The sequence below is a fragment of the Vicugna pacos genome, chromosome 17, assembly GCF_048564905.1.
Source record: "Vicugna pacos chromosome 17, VicPac4, whole genome shotgun sequence".
In the NCBI taxonomy this organism is placed as follows: Eukaryota; Metazoa; Chordata; class Mammalia; order Artiodactyla; family Camelidae; genus Vicugna; species Vicugna pacos.
In genome coordinates this window covers 36,236,687-36,264,484 of record NC_133003.1, presented here as the reverse complement: position 1 = coordinate 36,264,484, position 27,798 = coordinate 36,236,687, and the positions used below count along the sequence as shown (strand labels likewise).

The 27,798-nt window shown below is 39.7% G+C and overlaps 1 protein-coding gene across 19 annotated transcripts in view; it reads right to left on the bottom strand.

Moving 5' to 3' along the window:
- The window catches only part of TAFA1 (TAFA chemokine like family member 1), an 821,149-nt gene that overhangs the window by 558,933 nt on the left and 234,418 nt on the right, over positions 1-27,798 (bottom strand). For 17 of the 19 annotated variants that reach the window (XM_072941650.1, XM_072941666.1, XM_072941661.1 and 14 more), the window contains one exon: positions 1,595-1,715. In XM_072941650.1, the coding sequence (XP_072797751.1) occupies positions 1,595-1,712 (118 nt within the window). In that variant the 5' untranslated portion in view covers positions 1,713-1,715. Of the gene's footprint in view, positions 1-1,594; positions 1,720-13,429; positions 13,487-27,798 lie in introns of those variants that run through there. The other 2 variants (XM_072941660.1, XM_072941668.1) reach the window with 2 other exon arrangements.

Genomic DNA, 27,798 nt, shown 5'->3' with positions numbered 1-27,798 from the left:
CAACTCGGCACTGAAGCCTCGGACTCCCGGCGGTGGCAGCTCTAGACTCAGGACGCGCGAGGCAGAAATCACAGCGCGCAGCAGCGGCAGAGCCTTTTCTATGCCCACCTGCAGGGGCACCAACGCCCCTTCGCCTTCCTTTCCCAACCCAGGGCGTGGAGAACGAAGGCGGCTGGGGCCCAGAAGCAGCCCTCAGCCTCTGTCCCAAACTCAGCCCCCGCCAATCCCCTCCACCCGGAGCGGCCCAAGCTCCAGCATCCAGCTGGCTGGCGCGCTCGCCTGCAGCCCGGAGCCGGCGCGCGGGAGGAACCGGGCTGCACTCGCGCTGTTACCATCCTTTCCCCAACCAGGAAGCAGAGCCCGGGGAGGCAGCAAGAAGCGCCCTGGGAGATGTTGCTGGAGGATAGTGCCGAAGAGCCCAGGATCGATGCCCAGATAGACTGCGGAGCCAGGGAAAGGCAAAGGCAAAGGCATAGACGCGGGACCACGCCGCTGGAGGAAGCCGGGCCGATGGGAGGAGGCAGGAAGGAATTTGGAGAAGGGGTCAGGGAGGGTGGGAGATAGAGACCTAGGAGCACTAGAGAACTAAGGATCCGGAGCTTGGCCGCGCAACTGGTCCCCTGAGCCAGGACTTGGAGATCAGGTTTGGTGGGGAGGGGTGGTGAAGATACAGGGTGGAGTAAATGGATGCAAAGGCTGAAGCAAGGCAGAAAATGGAAGGAAATCTTTCCGACAACCAGGGCAGGTGAGGACAATCGAGCTGGGGGAACAGTAATAAGAAAGCTGGAGAGGCAAAAGAAAGGAAAATCCAGATTGAAGAGTGAGGCCAGGGAAGGGTCAGAAAGATTCCTTGAACAGAAAAACGAAGAAAGCAAAATGCATCTGGAACTCAAAATTCAATATAGGAAAAGAAAATGAATCACACTAAAGGGAACTTGTCCCTGAAACTGCCAAGAGGGAGAGAGGATTTAAAAAAAAAAAAAAAGGCATGGAGCATACCAGAAGAACAGAAAGCGAAGGAAGGGAGAAAAGAGAGGAGACAAATTAAACCGGAGAAGAAATAGTAAGTTACTTTTTAATTTCTTTTTCACTGACAAACTACTTCCAAAGTTAATTCTGGCACTAACATCCCCACAAAATCCTTAGCCATATACACACGGAGATTATGGTATCTTATACTAGATAAAAATGCATCCAGGGACATGCACACTTTATCAGTTGCAAAGATCATATTTTGCCTCCCTAAAATATCCTCAAGTCTTAAAAGTTATCCTACATTTGCAGGATATGTTGCTATGGGCCAAAGGATCCAAAAACAAATGACTTCTACTTTTTAGGTGAGTGCCCAGGGGTGGGGGAACTCTTGGAGAAAACCACCTTTTCTGAGAAGAGTTTTCTTAGAAATACCTCCAAGGCATTTTAGTATCCCCCACCACTTTCCCCAAAGCATCCAGCCAACAATATGTCTTAGAATTCAGAGGCAACCTCCCACTGAAAAAAAAAAGCTGTAGCATTTTCTATCACTTGCCTTCAACCATCTGTTAGAAGACAGCGGTGAGAGTGGAGGCTGCGGTGGAGGCAGCTTCCGACTTACCTGGTCTGTGCAGGTGGTGCTGCTGGAAAGTGTGCTGAAGGGATCCGTGGCAGAGCAGCATCGCACAAGCGCTTATCCACAGATACAGGACCCAGGACATCGCAGAGACCATTGCCATTCTCTAAAGAGAACATTAGACAGGAAGGATTACCCCCAGCTCCTTCAAGCCCCCAGCTCCATCAGTCCCACTGATGAGACAAAAGGGGGGTCTCAAACGTCATGCCCCTTTGCTACTTTGCTGGCTGGAATTAATGACCCTGCAGAGGTCATGCCTTGAGTGGGACTGAGGGAAAGCACTTCCCAGGCAATCAGGAATCCAGTTTTTGAAATCCTGCAAAACCAAATTCCTCAGCTCGCCAAAATGCAGAAATAAAGTTTTTGAATATCAGTTAGGCAGTTTGAAACATGGTATCCTGACTAAACAACCTATTTTACACAATGATCTTTAAACTATAGTTATTCCAGGCATTGACTGCACACTCCCGTTCATTCTAACTTCATTGCAAGTCTGACATAAGCCTGGAAGGAAAGAGTGGATTCTTTTTTTTTTTTTAATTCTACAGTCATGAATTTTTAATTCCAATGCTGTCTTCTAAACTAAGTAATCATTTCTCAGAGGCATGCTGTAATCTCCTGATAGAACCGGTCTTCTTGGCTGGACTTAAAATCAGAAGGAATTGCCTTCAGCCAGAATGAGTTTCAGATACAAGATCTGTGCTTTTCTCCTAGAGCGAGCCATAATTTACAATATTGCTTTACCTCCTAACATCCCATTGTGGCATTTGTTGTAGTGCTGATGAATATGCATAGACAGGTGGTGTATGTATTTATGGCGAACACCCACCTTTTCTCAGGCGCTGAAACTTTGACAGTCTTATCTGTACCTATAAGAATCTTAGGAGCCACAAAGGCTCAACTGCGCTACATATTGTCCAAATTCTCAAACAACACCTTATGCTGCATTTCATCTCTGCCAAATAAATCGAACTTGAAGCATCGTCCTTACTCAGCCAGTGATGTGGAAGCATTTTCAATACAAGAGTCCAGTTAAGTATATGCTTTTCCCTTAGAGAGAGCTTTTGGAACCAAGATTGTTTCTTTCTTTTTCTTTTTTTTTTTTCCATTTTTCCACTGTCAAATCATACACTTCAAATATTTCAACAGTACATTTAAGACCTCCTAGTGACCTCCCAGTGTGGCTTCTTTATTAGTGGAAATTGGTACTCTTTCAAAAACTGTGATGTTCAGAAAGCAAAAAATATACATTATTGTGTGTGTGTATAGACATAATACAAGATAATTTATGGGTTTTAGGAGAGGGAGACTTGGTCTGTAAGAAGGGGTTTTAGAACTATAATAGACAAATGGTGACAACCATAATTAAGTGCAAAGTAGGAAAACATTATTTTCAACAGCATGGTGCCTTTCATGCCCCAGTCTGTGATTCAGATGGACTATTCACTTTATAATTAGTTTCACAGCCCACTGTTTACTTTTGTGTACAACGGATTTAGCTTCATTGTCTTCAGAACTATCAGTATAACATAGATGCATTCTCTTCAGTAAAGATAAAGAGCAACACCCCTCCTCTGAATTCCGAAATGAATTCATTTGGGAGCCTTTTGAAAATACCCTGCAAATTATAGAAAGACAAAATAGAGGTGATTGTGGCATGCAATGACTGTTTGTGAATTTCAGCTAAAATGCACGAGGAATTCATCTAAACTTGAAACAAGCCTTCCACAATCAAAACTTAACAGTTTTTCAATGACTGCTTTCTCTTGCTTGTTTCTTCACCCACATAGATCTTAGCACTCAAAACGATGGCTGTGGCTTGACATTTGCAGTATTTTCCTCCTTTTTCTTTTATTCATTTAACTTTCTTTAAGGCTCAGCATTACTTCCAAGGTTCCTGCCTATTGCTCTCTGTGCTCACTGTCTTACCAAGAGGTTGTCTCTGTTAATAGGTGTTTTCCCCCACATAATGCAACCAGCCTTACACAGTTCTCTAGATCTTACTCAATAGGTTACAAATCTGCTTTCTGAATCTTAAATCCTTAAAGAGGCTTCTTACCTGAAAAATCCAGCCAAGAGCAGAATACTCTATTAGTGGTCATTGGAAAGCTCTAACACTTTCTAAAATCCATCTGTGCCACAATTTGAGATTTTTTTTTTTCAAAGAGCTTCCCACTAATCTTCTTTATCAGGATTAACAATATATATGTTTTTCGCTTCCGATGCTATTTCCACAGTAAAGAAGACATTGGGTTCATCCAGATTGTATTGTCAGAAAAAGAGCCAAGGTTGGAGGGCTGGAAACCTTGTCATTTTCACCTTTAAATCATCTCCTGGCGTCACCTCTGCCTGACGAGACCTTTGAAGTGGTGGTGAGATAATGTGCAGTTTCCTGATGAGAATCAGTTTATAGTTAATGATGGACCATCCCCACTCCAGTGCGTTCGGGGCAGAGTAAGGCAGCAAAATGTGGGAGCAGGGCTGCTATACGGTGCTGTTAAGTAGCAATAGTCTCTTTCAATACATCCCTCCTCTGTAAAGTATCACATGTCTTAAAGTGACATTACCCTCTATTACAGCTACAGTGAATTGTAATACCTGCCCACTAACTCTTCAACAACTCAAGCAGCACTTTAACACTGTATTGCCTGGTATGTTCTGTAAGAGCTTTTACCCATAACGTTCACTTGCTGCAAGAGCAATGAGGGAAGGAGAAACAAAGGAAAAAATCATCCTGCAAAATACTGATAGTGTTCATGGGTGTTAGACTTATACCAGCAAATGGGAAAATGAAATATAAGCCATTTCTTACCTCTTAATGTTCTTTTAACCAGTAAGTTAACCAAAAATACTGTTGAGTTTATACAGATTTAAGTCTGTCGATTGTTTTGGCAGCTAAATCTGAAAATATGATATATCTAGAATACAATATAGATGTTTATATGTGTAAACCCACAACAAACCTTCTGAGTTTTTGAACATGTTTAATAAATAGAAATATGTCATTTTCAGCATCGACAAAAGAATTTTGACAAAGGAACATGTTCAAGGCATTTTTTAAAAATTTCCCTCTCCCTCAAATAACATGCTGGGCTAGGGGGAAGAAATACTCAGAAGTTTAACATTTTGTTTCCAGTACTATGGTCTAGACACTTTCTTCTTTAGACATACAGTGTGATTGTAGCCAAATGTCAATGACGCATGTAAGGTGACCTGGTTTTCACATATAGATTGCACTACTAGCAATGATTCATTCAAAGAACTCATTTGGTTATTTCATGAATCACTCATAAAGCACCTACTATGTGTTAGATGCTTGGTAACAAGGCAGAAAACAAGATTGATGTGATCTCCACCGTCCTAGATCATACTGTCTAGTCTTTCATATTTTTTCCCCTAAATCAAGGTGGTTCTCCTAATATTCCTTCCTCAAAAACATTTTCAAGGGCCTCAGAATACTCTCTTGCCTTTCACAGGTATTATAAAGAAGGTTTGATGCTACAGTGCATCTTGGGAAGCCATTCCCTTCTCTCCCGTTACACAGAGTGAAGGAGAGAGAGACCCTTCAGACGCATCAGTCTTCCCCACTGCTCTTGCACAGCTAGCTGCGTGATACACACAGAATAGCTCTTCGGAACATAACGACTAAAACTTATCATTAAACAGTTTTCAAGATAACAGTAAACACTAATCTTAGAGTAAGTCAAGAGTGCCAATGTTCCTAGTTGGCATTGCATGTTTCATTTCTGTAGGTCGTTATTGTTGTGCTGGTGAGTAGGTACAGAAAGTTTACAGTGACTTGCAAAATCAAGACAATAATCATAACAGCAGTAGCAGCAGCTAATGTGTATTAAACCTTCACCATATGCTAGCATTGCTCTATAGTAACAGAGTAAGGTGTAATTTCATCCCTTTTACCAACCCTGTAAGATAGGTATTACTATTACTGCTGCTGTTGTTGTTGTTGTCTCCATTTCATGGATGAGGAACCAGAGGGTGAACAGGGAGATTAAGAACTTAGCTCAAGGTAATATAGCTACTAAGTGTTGGAGCAGATTTCAAACCCTGGTCATCTGGGTCACGAGCCCATCTCCTAAACACGAGGATAAAATACTTCATGGAAAAAACAACCCTCCAAAATGAACTGTTGAATTTTCTTATTTCTTTGCCATCAAGACAGTCTCAAAAAAAAGTCTTATTGATTCATTCATTCATTCATTCAAGACATATATTCAGTACATCCCAGGCATTTGAAATATTGAAATGTGGAAGACAGTCTTTGCCTCGAGATTTTTTGGGTTTGTTTTTGCTATGCTAATGCATTAAAATTGAAAGGAAGTTCCCATTTGCTAACAAAAGCTACCATTTTGAAAACTATAAATTATGTTTTTCATTTCTAGGGATTAAACTAAGGTTCAGCATAGTTACTTATCTACAATTCAATTCAACTTCATAAACTTGAAACACATACTAATGGATTATGTTCAAGGCACTCAAATAGGCATTGTTAGATTTTTTTTATAAGACTGGAATAAAGACTTCCGCTTTCAGGCTTAAGTGGCTTTCTATATATGTGTGTGATGGAACAAGAATATCAACCTAGTTCCATTTTTTTTGTTCCAAATACTGTGTTGTCCATTGTATTGCAGCCAATGATCTTTTTTCCTAATAATACAAGCATCAATAAATATTGACATTTAAGACAATTTAGTCTATTCTCCTAACTCAAAGCAAAACTACTCTCACACCTGTCAAAGAAGTTGGGTCTTCCTACCTTCTGGCCATGGTAGGACTCCATCACCTGAGCACTATATTGTTGGATGGGCCATAATGTTCTGGCCAATGAGGTGTCAGCAAAACTGATGGTACCTTTTTGAGGCGGGAACATTTAATTGTTGAAGCAACACCCTCCACATCTCTCTTTGCCTCCGGAACAAGGACTAGCTGCACTATCTGCCTGGATCCTTGAGAGTCTACAAAGAGCAGAAGCCCTCCCCTTGCCCCACCAACCCACAGAGGTGTACACAGTGAATAAGAAATATTCTGTTCTTTATGCAATTGAGATTTAGAAGCTATTTGTTATTGCAATATATCCTAGTCTGTCCTGACTGATGAAGACTTTACCCTATATTGATTGTGTATTAATCAAATTTTTATGTTCCATATACTGCCCTAAGCTCTGAGGAGATAGCGGTATACACACCAGACCCAGTTCCCGCCTTCACAGAGCCTCCTGCTATAGAAATCCATTGGAGATGTTTGATCAGAGCAGTGATAAATCCAAAGCACTGATTATTGAAGCTGGAATCCCTTAGAGTTCTTACAAGCCAAAAGTTATAAACTGATCACTCCTGCAGCCATACCTGGCTCGGTCATTTAGTTATATAAGCACAATGTTGCAAAAGGCAAAGGTCTATAGCACGATTGTTTTAGCCCTTCCAGCATCTTGAATTCAAGGTACTTATGCAGCTGGGCCGAACTCCTTAATGATATACATTTCAAACACAGCATCTGTGTATTTGTTTATGTAAAAAAGAGAGAAAATCCTATTCATCAGAACTTCTCCCCATGGAGAAATCCACATTTTTTCAAAAGAAAGGCCCAATGAAAATAATCAGGGGTGAAAGCTGTAACACTCAGAATGCTTAAATAGCCAAGAATGTTCAGCACACTGCCCTGCACAATAAAGGCAGGGGGAGAGAGGGCTGGAGGGGTAGAGACTTTCTATATCCTGTGGAGTGTGACTCTTCTCTGTGTCTCTTCAAATGATTATAAAAGTCTTAAAATATGAATACTTCGCGTTATTGAGTTAATTGGGAAACCCATTGAAGGGGTGATATCCTGGATCCAGGCCTAAAGAACTACCAGTAAATCCATCATTCCCCTGGTTACCATGCTTTGCAATTCTGGCATTAGAAATAAAAGCCCTCCTTACTTTAGTCTAAGAACCATCCACTTAATAATTTGGCTAATTTGAATTCACAAATGTGCAGGGCAAAAAAATTTGAGACATGCAAGATTTTTAGTCTAGGCACATTTTTAAATTGAAAAATAACTGAAGGAATTTAAATAAATTACATCTGGACTGAGAAAGATGCCAAGTTTCAGTCCAATGCAAATTAAAGTGGCTTAGATGTGCACCATTTAAATCAGTTCAAAGTATTTCTTGAAATAACACATTTTGGTTGTGGTTTTATAATGCTGATGTTTTTCCTTGTTCCATTTCAATTGGCGGATGGAAAGGACAGCACGGATAAACATATCACTGTCCAGGCACCTTACCTCTAGTCCCTATGCCTTATGTAGCACTGAAGCCCAGTTTCTCTTTTCTGCAGTCACTACGGCTACCCACCAGTTGGTTGACAATGTCTATTTTCAAACCCTGATCATGAGACAACAGTATACTTTTTCCCTTGGCTAAGTAATCATGTTACCCTATCTTTCTCCCATAGCCCGACTGCATAAATCATTTGTGGTATATCAATTTTTTTCTGGAACTCACTGGAAATTTTCCTGTCTAACATGGTGTCCTAGTGTGGGCACCATACCAGATGCACAGCAACATCCCTAGCTTGTCAGTCTTACTCTAGGACCCAACTAAAGGGTATATCCTCACCTTATTTACTTCTCTATTCTGTGACCTGCATTATTTCAAAATATATTTAAGCTGATGAAGAGGATAATGAAGAGAAAGCAGATGAAGTACAGCAAGAGAATGGGAGTTAAAATAATATATGATATTGATGATGACTGATGATCATATAATAATAATAATGCAGCTGCTGCTGTTGTTTTAATACCTATTTGGGGGTGGGGGTGACTCTCTCTATGTGTCAAGCCCTGGCTAAGCATTTACATGCAGTGTCTCCTTTAATACTCACATAAGTGCTGATAGGTCTATATTACAGTGATTTCTATATCATGGGTGAAAATGCAAATTTCAGAGAAGTTAAGTGACTGAACTAATGTCACACCTCTAGTAAGTCTGAAAAACTACGAATCAAACTCATATTTGATTTTTGGAGCCTAAGCTCTAAGCAACCAAATTCTAGGCAAGCAATGTTGGCAAGAAACGATAAATTTTATGTGATAAAGGTAAAAGTAAAGTAAGACGAGCCTGACGTGAAGTTTGAACATGGAATGCAAATCATCATGAGATACAGAGGAAGCACTATTTTCACTCTAAGCTTCCTAGCAGTAGATGTGAAGAAGAGAAAAAATATTTCTTGAAAATCCACAGCATCCATGAGGAAAACAAACAAACAAAAGCAAACAAAGAAACAAACAAAAACGGCAAACTACTGCTTACGAAAGAATAAAAAATGATTAATGGTAAGAGAGAATGAACAGGGGCTGAATCATTCATTTTCTGTAAAACTGGTGATTCTCAGTTCTACAATTTGGATCTGGATACATAAGGCAGAATTTTCAGTAACTGTAAGAAAAGGGAAAGGGAAGACACAGTTTCTCTTAGGCTGGAAGAAAGATAACCTTCATGCAGGAATCTCATTTTTCACCTCCAGCAGGCTATCTCTACAATTACTTTATCAATTATAATTCCTCATTGCTTATCTTGTCTGTCTTCCAGGCAGAAGAAAAAGAAAGAATAAGGTCATTTCTTTTGTTCTTCCACGTCTTGTCTCTTTATTCTCTTTTTAGAATGGAAAGAAAGTTGAAACCACAAACAGCTTCACCTCCGTCTCACTAATCAAAGTAATAAATAAACTGTCTTGTTCGAGACCAAGGGGTCTCTTTACTACAAGAAGATGAATATATATTCTAAGCACAGAAAGGTTGTGAAAATGACTGCTTTGATGATAATAATAAAAACAGTAACATGATTTCTATGGTTCATGAAACTCACAGAACCACAGCTGGATTTATAATCACTATCCCCCTCATACCCACTCTGATCTAAGAAGTGGCCCTTCATGCACTCAGTGGTTCAGCCAGAAATGAAGAAGACTGCCATCTCCCTCTGCATGAAATCCTCCATTCAATCAGTCACTTCCTATTTATCTGACTTCCTGTCTGTGTCTTGAATCTGTCCATTCTCTCCCTCTCCATTCAAATATCCTCACCCAAGCTACTATCATCTCTCACCTGAACTATGACAATACTTCTCTAACTAGTCCACTTGCCTTCAGATGTGTACCTCCCACACATCTCTGTCTCCACTTTGCAGATGGAGAGAATTGTGTTTGAGATGCATGTTGATCATGCCACCCTTGTTACTGAAAAATGTTTTAATGGATTTTCATGGAGCTTAAAATAAGGCCCAAATCCATGACCATGGTGGAGAGGGCTCTGCATGAGCCGGCCCCTGTATATTTCTCAAGTCACTGTGGCAGATGCTCTTGCAGCCCTCAAGATACAGTCTCCGTAGCCTTAACTACCCTTGTAAATAACTAATTCTGGAATTACTTAATTGATACCTGCTTTATCTCTTTACCAGAATCGCCATGAGAGGAGAACCAGCATCTTGTTCTCCACTGGATCTTCAGAATCAAGCACATATTTACTACATGGTATATAGTAGACATTCAAACATTTGCATGTATAATGAATAATGATGAATGAATCAAAAATAAAATATAAGTTCACTATCAAGATGGCCTGTACAGTGAACTGTTTTTCTAGAAACTAGTAGATTTTGTGCTCTCCCCAAGAATTTATTCATTCTTTTGGGTAGCACACGTGTATGAAGTGGTGATACATATTTAGGATTACTGCCTTGTTCTGTTTGAGTCTATTATTCTGACACTAAGTAAAGGAAATTGGCCCCTATTTTGTTTAAACCCTTACCTACCTACTTCTAAAACCATGTTGAATTTTTTTTTCCTAGAGGGGAAAAAAAATGAAACTGTCCTAAATTTTCAGCCCTGGTTCTTGGTATTTGATGATATCCAGGTATGACCTGATGGTAGAGCTCACAGCTGATCCCTAAAGAATAAAGAAAAGTCTACAAATGTTAAAAATCAAAAGAAAGCACTTAGAATTTCTTTACACTGAACCTAGAGAGACCTTCCAAAAAAAACCTCCTAGCCCAGCCTCTCTGTTCTAGAGGAAATAAAACGAGCTAAGAAAGGGAGGAGGCTTACCTGAGGGAACACAGCGAGTTCACTGGTGTGGGTCACATCTGAATACAAGTCTCCTCATCTGGTGTTCTCTCTCTCTCTCTGCCTCTCTCTCCCTTACAGCACTACTCAGTAGAACTTTCTGTGACACTGGAAATGTTCTGTGTCTATGCCAGCCAAGATGGTAGCCACTACCCACTTTGTGGCTAGCAAGCACTTGAAATGTGGCTAGGGCAACCAAGGAGATGAATTTTTTTTTAATTTTAATTTTTATTTCAGTTCATTCCATTCATAGCCACATACGGTTAGTGGATTCTGTTCTAAAATATACCAGCCAGGTTAAGGGAAATAAAACATTCAAATAATTTTCAGTAAGCTAGAAGAAAATAATCTTCAGTAAGCTAGAAGAAAAAATTGAATTACCTGACAGTAGCCTGCCAAAACAAGGATAACATGGAAGAAAGTAGAATGTTACAAGTAATGGAAACAAACAAACAAAGCAATTCAAACTGAAGTAAATAATAAAGAAGGTATATGGTTTCTTACAGGTTGACAGTTCACAGGTGGGGCTCACCTCCAGGTGAGTTTGACTCAGTGACTCCGCTAAGCCATCAAGGATCTAGCTCATTTTCAACTCTCCCTCTGCCATCCAAGGTGTCATTCTAAGGCAGGTTCCCCACCAGGGATGAGACATCACTGCCAATAGCTGTCTGGGCTATGAGCTTCTCCATCCACATAAAGGCAGCACAAAGGACTGTTTTGAGAAGCTCTCTCAGACGAGCAAGGAAGATTCTTTCCTAGCTCCCCTCAGCAAACCACTTCTCACATCTCCTTAGCTTAACTTGGGTCACTTTGCCCTCCCTGAGCCAAAGACCTTGGCCCGCAGGGAAAGATCACAGTGTTGCACTTAGAGCCGCACCACAAGCCCCAGACCCAAATCAAGGGACAAATCAGCTTCCTCCAAAAGAGATGCACGGAATGAGAGGGGTTTGATATGGAAAGGAAAATGAGGACAGTAATGAGGAAGAAAGGATGAATATTAAAGACGTAATCACAGACGTAACCACATGTGGATAAATGCCATGTACTTTTAGGACTAAGGTACTTTGCCATTTTTATCATTTTTTCCTACTTACAGAGTAATATATTAATCTTTTGGAAAGGCAGAAAACTTAAGATCTAAATAGAAAGATTTTTAAATCATCTAGAATCTGTCACACACAAGTTACCAGTACTCACATTTAAGTGTACAGCCTCTTAACACATTTCCAAACATGCCTAATTGGTTTTGTTGCTTTTTAAAAAATTGTCCTTTAATATATAATACGTTATATGATTTGCTCTTTTTCTCTGAAAATATCACACTTTCCAATGTCAATTACTGTTCCTTTAACGGTGACCTTAATCGACATAACCAACCTAAAGTACTTCTCTTTTTCTAAACATTCCACATCCCTTTATTGCTTGTAAATTGTGGTTAATCTTACTTCTGTGGCAGTAAATTTCCTCCTATGCAAAACAGAGAATTAGCAACAAGAATATTGTTCTTTTTTCTATAGGATCCTGTATGACACTAGTGGTTAACTGCAACAGAAAAACATAAATTCCCTTTGCCTGGTGTGGGCTTAAATTCTATTAATTTTTCTTGACACCCAAGGTTTGTATCTGGTCTGCCTTCAAGTAAATTTCTCTCCTGGTTTTTGTCTTATTATTAACATGGCTGATTATCTGTTCTCTTTTGTCTGGTTAGAATTTTAATTATGGAAAAGAGATAATTTCCAGAAGTAGAAAAAATATAGAAAAATAGGAACATATATCTTTTAACCCATATCTCCTTGGGCCTCCCTCCTTGTATTTCTTTACTCTTTGACTTGGTCAGTGAGGCAGTATAGCAGAAGAGCTAAGAGAATGGACTCTGGAGTCAGCCGGCTTGGGTCCTACATTCAGTAACAGCTCTTACTAACTGTCGAATCCTATTCAAGTAACTTCACCTAACTCACTTCACTGATACCTAATTCAAAAGATTATTGTCAGGATGCACATCAGAGTGTCTGGCATATAAGTCTCTACATACTTTTAAAATTAAATTTGATTTCTATGCTCTAAGATTTAGCTTTAAATTTTAAGGTGCTTTCCTACCTCTCTATGCCTTTGCAAATTCAACTTTTTCAATCTGAAACACCCTTGTTCCTTTTCCATTTCCACTTACCTATTCTGTTCCCCTTCCTTCTCCTAAATCAACTCACTTGTTTACATTTGGTTCTGGTGCATTATTTTTATGGAGTTTTTTCCTGGCCTCGCAAGTCTAGGTTGGAAACCCCTCCTCTTCACTTCTGTAAGACTCAGTGTCAGCTGCATTTGCTTCAACATCTACTGCTCGGTGCCATGTCTATTTACTATTCTCTTCACTTTACTAGACTATCTTTCATTTCCACATCCCAGGTAAAGCACAGTGCCTTTCAGTTCTTCAAATATTATGCCTCTTGACTCAAAGGTTTTGCACATTCCGTTCCCTCATTCTGGAATATCCTTCCATCTATTTTTTCCCCACATGACTCTTCCTTATCCCTTTGGTTTCAGAGGAACTTTCCCTGACCTTACCATTCCGTGTTTGGAAACATGCAATGGTTTTCCAACTGACAGAATACAAAGTCTGATTTTTTTTTAAATCATAGACGACAGGGCCCAGCATAACCAATGTCTGCCCATATTTTCAATCTGAGTATTAGTCCATTCTCCTTACCTACTTCCACATCCACCATGCTCCAGTCACTCTGGTCTTCTCTCAGTAGAACATTCAGGTGTTCATTCATTCAGCAAATATTCATGCAACAAACCCAGTACAGAGAACAGAACTCAAGAACCGGTACCCAGGATAATCACTGGCCCATCTCACACCCTCCGAATACTCTCTAGATTCAGAGCCTTTGTACATGCTCTAAACTCCTATTTTATTCATCACTGTTCACTCACCATCTGGCAGTGTACCTGGCACACAGTAGGTGTTCAATCAATATTTATAGAAGAGATGAATAAATGGGTGTGTGAGTAAATGAATAAACATAGCCATTTCTCATTTATTCATGTTTTAAGTGTTCTGTGAATTTGCAGCAGTATTCTAAGCAAGCGGTTGGCAGTGGGCTGAGCAGGGAGGAGGTTGGAAAGAATTTTAGATGATGTGTCTGTATGTGTATGGGTGTTTGTGTGGGAATCTGAGTCTGAAAATGCCTAAATGTGCATCTCTGACCACATCCCCGTCCTGGTGAGAAAGGCTTTTTGCATTGCTTCTTGTTTTCCCTCATCCACCCTTCTGTCCTTTTCTCCTAACACACCATATTGAAAGTAGGCCTTCCCCACTCTTGGTTTCCACCCTCACGTTCGTACTGCAATGAAGAGCATGTGGTATCTCTGGGAGTCCCAGCTTAGAGAAGAAAATCTAGCAGTTACTAGTTTAGAGTAGAAGAGAAGAGAATTATGGAACAGAGTTCAAGGGAAACCTGGGACATGATTGGAGGGGGTAGGACAATGTACTTGAGCATGCTCATACTTGGATCCCCTATACCAGAGGTCTTCAGGCTTGACTGCAAGTTGCAATAACCTGGGTAGTTTTTAAAACTCTAAATGCCCAGGAACCTACCCCAGAGCAATCAAATCATGATCTTGGCAGGTGAGACTCAGGCAACAGTATTTGTCAAAGCTCACTGGATGGCTCCAATGTGCAGCCAAGTTTGAAAACCACTGCTCTAAAACACAAACTTACTGCAGTACGTCTCTGGTCACTATGACAACCCCATAAATACCTGTGATTCCTTGTTAATTAGTTGCCAACTAATATGCACACTCTCTGTGTTTAACAGATTTAAGGTGAGTCCAGTGTATGGATCTTTATTGAAAACTTACTATGTGCTTCATGTGATAATAGTTACCATATAAAACCTCTGTTTCATTAATCTGGGGTCTTTTTTCCTACCTCCTATCTAACTGCATAGATTATGTGAACCTTAGATGTTCCAAGCAATGGTTAATAAACTTCATGGTTGCTTCCCTTACGTACATATCCCTCCTCCTTGATTTTCTATCATTGAGCGACAGCCCCCTTGGCTGAGCTAACTGCTGGTTCTAGGAGTCTCCCCTGTGGCTCACAGTGGCCCCGTCCGCTCGCCATGTTCTGAGATGAGCATAAAAGTCAATTTGTGCCAATAATATGTGAGGACAGGTTTGCAGAGATCTCTTAGACACTTTTTCATTCATCTCATAGTTTCAGGAAGTGATTTTTTTCTTTTCATCCAGACCTCAGTAAGGAAGTAGGTCATTGACCAAGAGTCATTAACTGGAGACCCTGAAGGGGTGCCAACCTTAGCACGAAGCTGATACTGTGGAAAGCAGAGTGAATACATAGGAAAAATGTCGGCTGAATCAAATAAACTCTAAAGTCCACTCAACACTAGACTTGCCCGGTAATAGTTTAAGGCAGTTTGAGTGTGGCTTTCTGCTACTTGCAGCCAAAAGCATTGTAATTAACAGAGCATTAAGAGACAACAACAATGGAAATATGAAGCTAAAAATATCCCGTAGATTACTTAACCAATGCTATCATTTTAAAAATAAGATTAAGCTCCAAGGAGCTGAAATGACACGTGTAAGGTAACACAATCTACCTGCCCTGATGTTACCTAGAATTGGGCCTGCATCTCAGGTGTCCATATTCCCAGACTGTTGCTCATTCTACTGAAGTATAAAGTCTTCTTCATTGCAAATATTCGCTTTAATTTTCCCATGTTGCTAAATTAGCTGGGATGACCCTAATTTTTAAAATGTCATTCAATTTCCTTGGAAGGAACTCTCTCTAGAAATAGAAATTCTCAGCCCTCTCTCAAAAGACATGCTCAAAGCCTATAGAGACAGTCTGATTTTCAAATGTCGACGTCATGAAAGAATATGCAAAACTGTTGAAAATATATATCACACAAGCCACCCCCAACCAAAAAAAAAATTTAAAGTTCTATCCAGCTAGGCTGCTTCACTAAATGATGTTGCTGAATATATAAAATACTTGAATCTAAATTTAAAAATGCTCCCCTCCCCTTGATTAACCAGATTGTCCCCTCCCCTATATATAGGAACGCTATGTGCCTGAGCCCACTTGCCATCTGTCACCACATTTTCCAAACTTCTCTTCCACCCCCTCCTCTTACACAATCTTATCACATAAAAATATTAGATTTCAGGGATTTGTATAATTTCATTAAATTTTCTGAGCCAAGTAAAAATAGAGCAAGTACTGGTATATCAAATTGACTCCGTTTTTGAGTGCCCAATACATATCCATGGTACCCAGTGATGCCCTTTATGCAGAACTCATGCGCCCAGGAATAACAAGAATAAATCTTTCCCCTTATTATGGTATTTCATATTAGGAATTTGCAGGTGTTTCCCATATTGCAGAGAGGAATTTGGATAGCTTCCAGAGAGTCCTGACTCATATACCATCATATTGCTTTGTTTATTACCTTTTGTAAAGTTTTGTGAGTTTTCTCAGATCATTAGAAAGATACTTACAAGCCAGTTGGGAATTATCCATGTTGCTGCTCCCCCTCCACAGTGTGGGAAATGATTTTTAACCATCTGAATACAGGGCACTGTATTCACTTAAGTGCTTAAAGACAGAAGCTTAAGAGTCTTCTCTGGTTGCTCTCTTTCCTGCTTCTCACATACAATCCATCCAGAATCCCAGCTGGTGCTTTTGTTTCCAGACCCCACAGGAGGACTTTGAGGAATGACCAGGGAGATTGGATAAAAAGTATCAAGTCTGCTACACAATGGAGAATTGTTTAGGGATGGCCTGAGCCAGGTTCTTTCCTGCTTCTCTGCATATTCAGGAGAAAGGAAGCTTATAATGAATAGCCTTTCGGCCTTTCTCCCCTCCCTACCCACAGTGGTTTTGAAAGGTTCATCAATCACAGTGCCTCAACCATTCTCTGATCACAGGGGTACTCACATGACTGAGGCCTGACCAAACAGAAATTCCCATGCCTTGTCAACAGAGATTGGTCCAAGTGTAGGCATAGTACCCAAGAAGAACACTGGGGAGAAAGGGATTTGCTTCCTTTCTAACACAGACCTGGGGCTTCTGGTGGCCATTTCTACTTGCCATGAGGAAAAATTCTGCCCATGGCAGCAGAGAATACAGTCATACACAGAAGAGAAAGAGACAAATTAGGACTGAAAGACAGAAAAGGAGAAGAGGCAATGGGATAAGAATAGAATCTAAATCAAGGGTTGGCAAACTATGTCCTGCCTTCTGTTTTTGTAAATTAAGTTTTATTGGAACACAAATACACCCATTTGTTAGTGTATTATCTATAAATGCTTCTATGCTACAATGGTAGAATTTAGTTGGAATAGATACCAAATCCAATTGAGAATGCCTGAATGAGGATATATGAAGTATCTTGTCCTTTTCAAAGATCATGTAATTTACCGAAGGACTAGAAATGCAAATATATATTTTTAACACATGAGGTAATGGGAAAAAGCAAAATACAGAATAAAAATAACCTATGATGAAAAAGAATATGAAAAATAATATATAATTGAATCACCTTGCTGTACAACAGAAGCTAACACAACATTGTAAATCAACTGTACTTCAATAATAAAAACCCCTCACAAAATCTAACAAAGTAACAGTGATAACAAAGATGTTAATAATACTATTGATGGTGGCACCTACCATTTACTGATTGCATATTATGTTGATCCTTTACATATACTTTCACTCATCCTCTAAACAATCTTGCAAGGTAAATGTATCAGTTAGGATAGGACAAGTTTTGCTGCAATAACAACCAACCAAAATATCTCTTGCTACATATCCATGGTGGATCAGTAGATGACTTGGCCAAGTCCCCAAGATGATGGAGACTCCTTCCCAAAACATGCTTTCATCTTTGCCACACTTAAGGAACAAATCATAGCAGCCAAGATCCCAAGATGATGGAGACTCCTTCCCAAAACATGCTTTCATCTTTGCCACACTTAAGGAACAAATCATAGCAAATTGCATACTGCCTCTAAAAAACTGTCCAAAAGTGAAAAACAGCACTTCCACTCAGATTGTATTAGCAAAAACAAGTCATGTAACTATGCCTAAACTGAAAAGTGCTGAAGCAATGTAATGATACCAGGTGCTCAGAAGAAGAATACTAGGAATTTTCACCCAAATAAGTACTGGGTAAACACCTTTCCAATGAGGAAATACATTAAAGGAAGTTAGGGAGACATCCTCAAAGTCAGAGCCAATAAGTAGTAGTGTTTGAATTGATCCCAAGTCAGTATGACTCTAAATTCCAAGCTCTTTTTATGTTTTACCATGTCAGTGCCCTTTCTTATCACCTTTGTGTTGGAAAATAGTAGAGTTTACTGATGAAAGGGATAGTAGGCTTATATGACTGACGACCAAGAAAGAGATGTAAAATGTTTAGACTTGATGAGTTTGCCAAGAGGAAACCCCTTTATCTTTTTGATAAGGACATTTTACATCATGTAAGCAGTCTTTAAGAAAGACAAGGATGGCAGTTTTGACTAGAGAATTGGGTCTGGGGTGGGATGATTAGGGGGAGGGGAGGGCAGTATGGAAATGTAATGAAATAAGGCAATTAAAAAAGACAGGATTGGAAGAAAGAGAAGGGAGGTTGAGAGAGAATTAGTAGTTGGAAGGGAGATTTTAGACTGAGACCATCCGTGTTCTTGAGTACTTTAAGCATAATTCTTTCCTAAAAGGTTCAGGTTCAAATATTTATGGGACAGAGTTACTATTTCCTTTAGAGGCTTGTCAAAGTATACAAGAGGAGGAAAAATCTGTTTGTGAAGGGAGTTTACAGTACACTTAAAGTTTATCTTAAAAATAAATAGGACTTGATAGATAGGGCAATAAACAACAGGCCCCACCAGGAACCTGCCAGGAGCACTAACAGGAAGCATCTGAAGGCTGCCAAGAGCCAGAAATAAGAATGAACAGTTCTTCCCGTCAGAGAGTCCCAGGAACATTCACAAACCAAAAGGATATTTGGGGTGCAGCATCTCTAAGTTAAGATCCTCTCTGTCATGAACGCACTCACAGTTCACGGGGAAAGCACCCACACAGGTAAAGTCACATCTGAATCAGATGTTGCTGACTCCCTTTAGCTATGTTTGGTTTTAGCCTGAAATTGTGACATGGCATACAAAAATCTGTACAGACTTTTAGAGAAATTTAATACCACAGTGATAAAAAACTTTGCATGACCTCAGTAATTAGGAAGCATATATGACCAGAAAAGAGTCTGTGTGTGCACCCCAGATATTTATTATTTTAATATTTATATTTATTAAATTCCCAAAGTTAGGGATAATTGTGTATATGTGTTGGGCATGACCACAGGAGTTGAGGATACAGATGTGAAGAAGAAAAACAATCTCTACCTTCATGGAACTGCCTATTTTAGTGGAGGAGAAAAATGATAAAACAAATAAACAAGGTGACTAAAGATCAGACTAAGCTATATAAAGCTATGGAAATAATTATATAATAGCAAACCTAAGGACAAAGAGTGGGACTGACTTTAGGCAGTGACCAGCCCTTCAGAGGGGGAAGCTTGAGCTAGGACTGGAAAGGTAATAAGCCAACCATGTGATGGCAAAGCATGATATATATTTGGTCCTGTTTCAATTAATAAATACTTTTTTTCTGGAGACAAAAATATAATAGAGCTGAGTTACAAAGCTCATTGGATGAGGACTCAAGAGATCTGAGTCTCTTTTCTGCCACTTAATAGCTGTATGCCCTTAAGCTAGCCACATAAACTTTACGAGCCTGGATATCTTCATCTGTGAAATGTCTGGGTTGGACCCAAGGATATCTCAGGTCTCTTTTGGCACTAAAAGTTTGTATTACTTCTTCTCCTATTCCTACTGTATGTGTGTGTGTAAGAGCACGTGTGTACACACACACACACACACACACAAAGGACATATTAAGTTGTCTATTTTCTAATTATTGAAGGGAATGGACTCTGGGAAAAATAAGAAATGCTAATTCAATATGATTTCAATTTAAGTGAAAACCATCATGCTTACCTGTAGCCTCTTCCCCAAATTCCACTTTTGCTGAAATACCACATTAGCTATTCCACAAAGGTCCCTGGGGGTAAATGTGACTACCGTATCTTAGAGGATACATCCACACCCCTCTCCCAAACTACCTGTCGTTGGCCATAGCCTCTGATACTCCCAAGTGCATGTGGCTCTTCCTCCTTACTCTTCCCCCAACACACCCCAATTCAACCTCATCTGTGTGGACCAGAAGTGAACATCCAATCAAGGAAAAAGCTAACCGTAGGCTGGCTACTAACCTGGGAAATAAAGGGAACAGGTGAGTCAGGCCAACCAATCTACTTCCAAGGAATTTGGGTTTGGGGTGGGGAAACATTAGATAGGTTGGTAGCAGGACACAAAATTAAGGACACATAAGGGGCTGCCAAGACATAATGATGAAAAAGCATTCAAGTGAAGTCTGTGGACTCTGCCACTGTTGAGGCCCCCAGAGCTATTTAGATCCAGACCCACTCCCCAGCTTCATCTCCCATGAGGCCCTGGCATTACAGAATTTCCTGTCCCCTATTTCTATGCAATTTCTCTGTGTCCTATCAACAATCCCCATTTCTACTGAACCAGCTTAACTGGATTTCTTTCAGCTAAATCCCATTCACTAAAACAAAGGGTGGCTCATTCAATAAATAAGCTAGACTCCGTGGAGATGTTAACGGTGAGCAGATTTAAAAATGGGAGGAATTAATGAAAATGGGGGAAAGGCTCTGCTTTCAGGAAATAGAGGTCAGACAGCCAGGAGATGCTGGCACAGGGAGGTGTGAATGGCACCTGAAGTAGAAATGGGTTCCAGAAAACATGCAGTTTGGAGGATGCTCCAAAATTGGTCTGGAAGGGACTAAAAGAGATGAAGATGATGGAAAATTTTGACCTACAATTTTGCTAACGAGCAGTGCTTAACTCTGTAGGAAATAAACAGCCCCCCAAAGCTCTCAGACATGCTTGTCTTTCTCTCCACTAACCTTCCACCCAGCACAACGCATAATATACAGTAAAAAGGGGAAAAAAAGAATACCCATTAGTGGAGGCATAAAATTCTGTCTTTCAGGAAGCACACAGGAAGACATTTTCTCCGAGTCTCTTTTTAAAGAACACTGTATTTTCCCACCCCTGTGTAAGTAACTCTTCAGAAGTTTGTCTTAATTCCCTGGCTTAGGCTCCTCAACTTGAGGATCACGGGGAGGCAAAGCAAGCTCGTCGTTTTTCAGAAGAGGATGGTAGGGAGTGATCGTCCAATAGTCACTTCCAACTGCCATCTGTGACAAGTCTGTAAAACATTCCGTTTGCATAATATATGGGAACTCTATTAAAATACAGCACACTGTTACAAGAAGTGGGAATATTCTAAGTCAAATTATGTCTCCTCATAAAACCGTCCCCCTAGTACGGCAACAAAGCAGCGTTCTCCTGTATCGCTTTAAATAAGAAAACCCACTGCTCAAGGAATTACTGGGCACTAAGCTTAGTTTCATCCAACGCTGTGGACATGTTGGGAACCTGCAAGAGAGTAAGGCTGAGCAAAGGTCATTTAGCGGAAAGATGCCTGTTTGGATTGAACATCTTCTCTGCTCTAGGGTAAGCAAGGACAGAACAGCAATCAGTTTACAGAAGCAGGCACTAGGTGCCATCCATAATGCAGACCTATATTTCTGACCCAGAAAGGCTGTAGCTCCTGTTTCCAGAATAGAAAAGTGTATATCAAAAACTTCACCTGTAAGAAAAGATCTTTATGTTTAGTAAGAAGTGGGCCAGCAAACTGATATCTTGACAGCATGCTGAGGATTCTAGCAAAGGAGGATGGCGGCTACTTGGATATTTTTATTTTTCCCTGCCTCTGTCTCTAAAACACCGATGACATCCTTGCTCTAAAAAAGGACACGTTGTCTAGGTCGAGAATTTTTTAAAAGACAGCTATTATTCTTACAGCTTCATACCCAACTGCAGCTGTGGTTTTTTAAAAGCACCAGGGTAGCAAAGACCATGGTTGTTAATTAATGACCACCTGCAACACCCCAACATCTTATCCATATTTCAGTGACCAGTTGGGGGAAATCTGAAGGAGAAACAGGACAGGAGAGGATGGAAGAGGGTTTCTTACCTTCAGTGTTTTATTAGCCCAGTCTAATACAGTCATTTGAATTATCAATGAATGGCTGTAACTTTACCATGAAAGTATTTCTATTGAAATGCAAGCCCTGGAAATAACCTTAGGAGGCATTTTTTAATAGTTTGGTTCCAACTCTGTACCAGTTGCTCAACCTGGGGCTGGAAAAATTTATAAATGGTTTTCCTTCCCAACCGCTGTAATGACAGCCACTCCCATGTCACACTTCTTCCAAGACAGATGGTGAGAGAGAGCACAGTTTACTGTTCAGTTTTAATTCACTGCTGTCTTTTGTAAGGACAGCCTCTAAAGAGAAAAGCTGAAGCCATTCTGCCTAATTTTAACAATGCCGGGATGAAACCTCGTGTTTTAATACTATGGGTCACTTCCCTGGAGTGTTTTATGAAACTTGCCTTAAATGTGTCACCCAAAATTCATAACTGATCAAATTTAGACACTCCCCTAAAAAACAAGTACAAGAGAAGGCTGTCATTTTCTGTGCCATTCCTGTCAACCGTCCACCTCTTGATATGGGCAGGTGTTTCACATTTTCACATCTGTGGCTCAAACTGTTTTCATGGCTGCAGCTCGTGTATCCTATGAGGTCACTAAAGAGAAGCAGAGGTCCACCAAACTCTTAAATAAGCCACATCTAGATTTGTGCTGTCCTTCGATCAGATTAGCAAGTGCTGACCAAGACCTAGCCGCGGTGCTAAGTGCTTACATTCTTTAGCTGGGTTCATCTCACAATGCTGTAAGATTAAGGCCATTTTATAGATGGGAAAATGGGGTCTCAGAGGGGTTAAGTACATCTTTCTAAAGTTATATGGTTCATACATGGCTGAGCAGAAATGCAAACTTGGGTGCAAGCTCACAGCCCGACTTTCCCACCTACCTCACTAATCAGCTCTTTCATGAATTCCATGACTCAGGGGCATGCTTACTGGGGGCTTCTTTTCCTTCCCTCTAGCATTTATCTCCCGATAGACTCCATTCATTTTCAGCTTCCAAGTGAAATTACTCATTGGTCATAAACTGAAAGAACTGCCCCCAAACCCAAATCTAGAAAATAGAGAATTAAGGACATAATTAACACTATAAATAGGGTATTTTTTTTTTGATGGGAAGATGAATAGGATAAAGAAGTAAGCCTCTTTAGGATATTTAAGTATTTATTTACCAACAATTCATTTAATATGTATAGGTCCATAAAAAATTTCAAGAGAAGGTACTTAGGTGTATGGATTTTCTATATAATAAAATTAGTTTTCTATCAGTTTGTCTCCTTGCCCCTTGCATCACATAAAAAATATCTGCATGAATTTTCACTAATTTTGGAGAATACAGTTTTGATGGTCTGAGTGAAAAACAGCCTACGTTCTGCACCTCCACAAAGAAGCCTGAGACAAAGTCTTGGGAATTTATCTGTGGGATGATTCCAGGAAGGAGGAAAGATGAAAGGAGAAAAAGCCATAGCTGTATTACTGAACTGGTGATGGCTGTAAGTGACTAGGTTCATTCCTACTAGGGACCGTCTGAGAAGATTGGAAAACGTGTTTCAGAATTCTCCCACCAAAACCCAAAGAGTCTGGGACATTTAGACATAGACTCTCATCCTCCATTAGTTGAGATTTGCTGTAGATATTACCTTCCCCACATGTAAGAACTATTCATGGTTTTAGGAAAAGTCTTGAGACAGAAGAACAGAGAGATTCTGGGGGCTTTTGAGGTAAGATGCCATCAGCATCTTAGGAAATCAACAGCTGTAATTACAGGTGGACTACAAACACACATATATATGCCAAGTTATGTATCCAAAACTGGGACCTATCAAAAAGACAGAATCTCATCCTTCAGAGCAGCTAGAAATGAACTGCGGCATAAAGACAAATTTATGAATTTGCTAATCAAGAGAGAAAAACTATTATCCTCATATGCATGCCAGTTCTGTTGGGTACTGCCTATGTGCCTACGTGAGTTCCACATGTTTTACATGTATCATTTCACTGAATCCTTCCCACAACTTTATGCCACAGGCACTATTTTTATTCTGTTTTACAATAAGCAAACTAATGATGGAGGAGGTTAAGTCACAGCATTTTAATACACCAAGGGGACAGAACACCAACTCTGGTTCAAAAACATGTTCACATCAAATGTCATCAGGGAAGACACCTTGAGTCTCACACACTGATTTGCTGCAAACAGCTTCACAGGTGGACAGCCCTAGAGAATATTCCCAAGCCAGCAGCTTTAAGGATATATTTATTTAATTATGGTTTCTGATTCTCTTCAGCAATGATCAGCACATTAGCCACTCACAAATAAAAAGTTTTCTCAACATCTAGTCAAGTTCTCTGGGAAAACAGGACTCAAGTCAGAAACGTCTCATGGGTATTGAACTGTCAAGAAACACACCTACTGCATATCATAAGATCCACTCATAAGAAAACAAGTGCTTATGCAAGAGTACCTGAAGAGAAGTTCACACTAAAGGGAATTATGTTCTTTAAAAAAAAAAAAAAAGTATTTTCCCCTCCTGCTGTGTAGTACCACTGTGAGGCTTGAAAACCGAAGCAGGCTTTTACAATTTGTTAACTTAATACCACCACTTGAGTGCCAAAGACTTGTGAGCCCCACGCAGAATTTACTTCTCTTTCATGGTAACTAATGAACTCCCCACCTTCTTCTTTCTTGGCTTCCAGTACAGGTTTTGAATGCCGTGGGGGAAAAAAATGGAAAAACAAGAGAGAATGGAAAAGAAACTGCTGAAAAATAATGGGTAAAGTTATATCATGTCACACTGAGCATTTTTATTCTGATTCATTTAACTTTTTGAAGCAGGTCAGGTGGGTAAATGTTGTGGGCATGATTGAATGAGTCCCAGTGGGTGATACAGTAATTTGAAATACTCTTAATGATGCCAAACCAAACTGTTAAAACATGATGCTTGGCAATTAAGACATTTATCCACCCAGATTGGTATTATTTTCTTCACTGTTTATGATAGATCTTTTTGCGATTTGAGTTTCAATTTTGGCTCAACTAGAGGAATTTTGTTAAATTGTTTTCAATTCTATTCTATTAGTTACCCAGTTAATTCAGTTTCTGAGGATATGAAATCATACTGACAAGCAGACATGCACACTGCCACAGAAATTCTTTCTGTGTTGCTTAAAAGTATAAAAGTGAATAAAATAGAAAGAAAAGTTACACACCTAAACAGCATAAACATAAAAGGCTATGGACTTAGGTACAATATGAAAGTTGGCTTGTCCAGCCTGTTAACACATGGTCAGAGATGCCAGTGTCTTGTTTGGCTCTTTAATTTTTCTCAGAAGGTCTTAATTTGCAAAGCATATGGTTCAATTAATAACTGGCCAAAGCATACTGGCACACAAATTTTTTTTTAAATCAGAGCCTACCACAATGAGTATGTTTCTCTCTTTTTCACGATAAGGGGGAAATGGACATCTTGAGTTTTTTGCTTAGTCTTCAGCACCTCTTTGACACTCTGATACTGTGTGCTGAGTTATGGGTGGACATAATCTGGGGGCAAGGGCCATAGTTTTCATTAAATTCTCAAAGGGGTCTGGGACATTTCTTTGTAGCATATACATACACGCACACATACATACACGCACAACCACAAAGCAAATAAACACAAAACAAGAGCAGGAGAAAATGAACAATCATGATGAGATAGTCTGATCTTTAATTAGTTTTGTGGAATGGGTCTTAAGTGACAAACCACTGGCCTTCATCCAGGAGTAACCAGTCACCCATTCTATGCCACAGTGTCTGATCCACATGAGAAGAACTCTCTGGGTTTCCATTTCAGCAAAATGTCCTTCTCCTGAATCCCTGGGCAGTATTCATGTTTTGATGATAGCCAGTCTTACTAAGTGCTCGAATAGTCCTCTGTGCCAAGTTCGTGGCTCAGATACAGCAACTATACGAGGCTGTAAGATCTATGTTTGTATGACTGAACTTAATCCCAGAACGTAATGGTTTTCCTAGACTTACGTCCGCCTCCCTTGAATATTTATATAATTATTCTGTGCCTTGTGTATTTCTCCAAGATGCTTTAAATTCCTGTGCAAATTGAAATCATAAGATAAAGTTCCTCGTGAGGAAAGTTAAACCTGAGTAGTTAGGTCATTCCTATTATTTTGGTGCTGACCTTGCTTCATTTTTCCTCGTTGCACTTACAACTAACCACCTGACATTACATTACACATCAATTTGTTTATGGTTTGTGTCTGTAACCCCAAAAGACAGTAATGCAGTCATGCTCAGGCAGGACATTGCCTAACATGTCCAGCATTGTGTCCCCAGTGCCTACAATAAACTGTCACTATTACAGGACTTCAGTGGAAATTTTTTGGAATGAACTCAATTATCTGAGTTCACAGAATAGGTTAGTGACCAATTGTTCCCCAGGGCCCAGTCAGCTAACTTGTTCCTCTGGAATGCTTTGATTCCTCCTGATGAACTGTCCCAAATGTTCAAACAGAATTGCATTTAAGTTTTGCAATCTCCTAAATTCAGACAGAAATCTGTTCTATATACGTGAATGTTCCTTATTTAAATAACAATATAATTCTTACCACTGTTTTAAATGATCCTAAAAGGAGGAAATCACTGGCTTTACAAGAATTTTATAATTGGGTATCTGGGTACCTTTTTGCAAAGGCTAATGGATAAGTATTTATTTTTCTGTACAGCTGCTTTTGTATAGTGCCTTGAAAGGAATTCTTATTAAACTTTTAAAGATATTCAAAACAAGCTCTCTTTTATGTTTCTAAAGAATATGAACATGTTATTTGTAGCCTTTTACCAACTTCAGTTTCATGGCCCTTAAATCATCATTTATGCACTCTCAGTGTTCAGCAAAGAACAAAATATGTCCCACAGAATTTGTGGTTTGTTTTAAGGACGCATGAGAGTACAATTGAGAACCATGCAATTCATAACAAATTCAATCTAGACAAGACAGCATACCATTAAACGCAGCTCCACCTCCTCCTTTCCCGCAAGAGACTGAGGCATGGAAGTCATTCGTTCAAATATGAAATTCATGAAACACTTTAATTCTATGGCAGCCATACACCAAGGACCAGAAAAATCATTTCATCTCATAATATTTTAGAGACCCCAGGCAAATGTAAATAGAAGATGCCATTAGACATTAAGGATTCATTACAAGCGCTAAAGAGCTAGACTGAAAATCTACTGATTTATTTGGAATTCCATGGGGTTCTGGTGGGAGATTTATTAAATTATTTATTAAACTTCACAAGAAAAAAATGACCACTTACGGCATCTGAACATAGCACTTATAGGCTTGCTTATTTCACACCATGGTTTGTATTAAGTGATAAAATACTTGGTAAAACAGCACCTAGTGTCTAACATTAATTCACCAGTAGTGATTCTTATTGCAAGGCTGCAGCTCTTCTGCAAGCTGACTCTCTAATGATTAAATATTCCTAGGATCTCACAGTAAGATTTACCTATTGACGGTAAGACTTGTCTGGATCCCAGAGACCAAGATTTGATTTTTATACGGAGAGAATGTTCCTCTGTCAACCAATGGCCTCTGAGAAAACTATCTACGTAGTTTTATCATAATTGGTTCTATATATTCATCTTCCAAACTTTTTAAATATGTAGCACAAGCACTAGATACTAGTGCTTCTCTTAAATGTGTTCTTGCCAAATATTTAAGCAAATAAGTTACATATAATTCTAGGTATGTGTTTGCATACACATTCATATATTATGCACATCTGTCCACACACCCAGCTATTGGGAGCATCTGTATACATCCAGAGATTGTGCGTCTGTACACATACAGG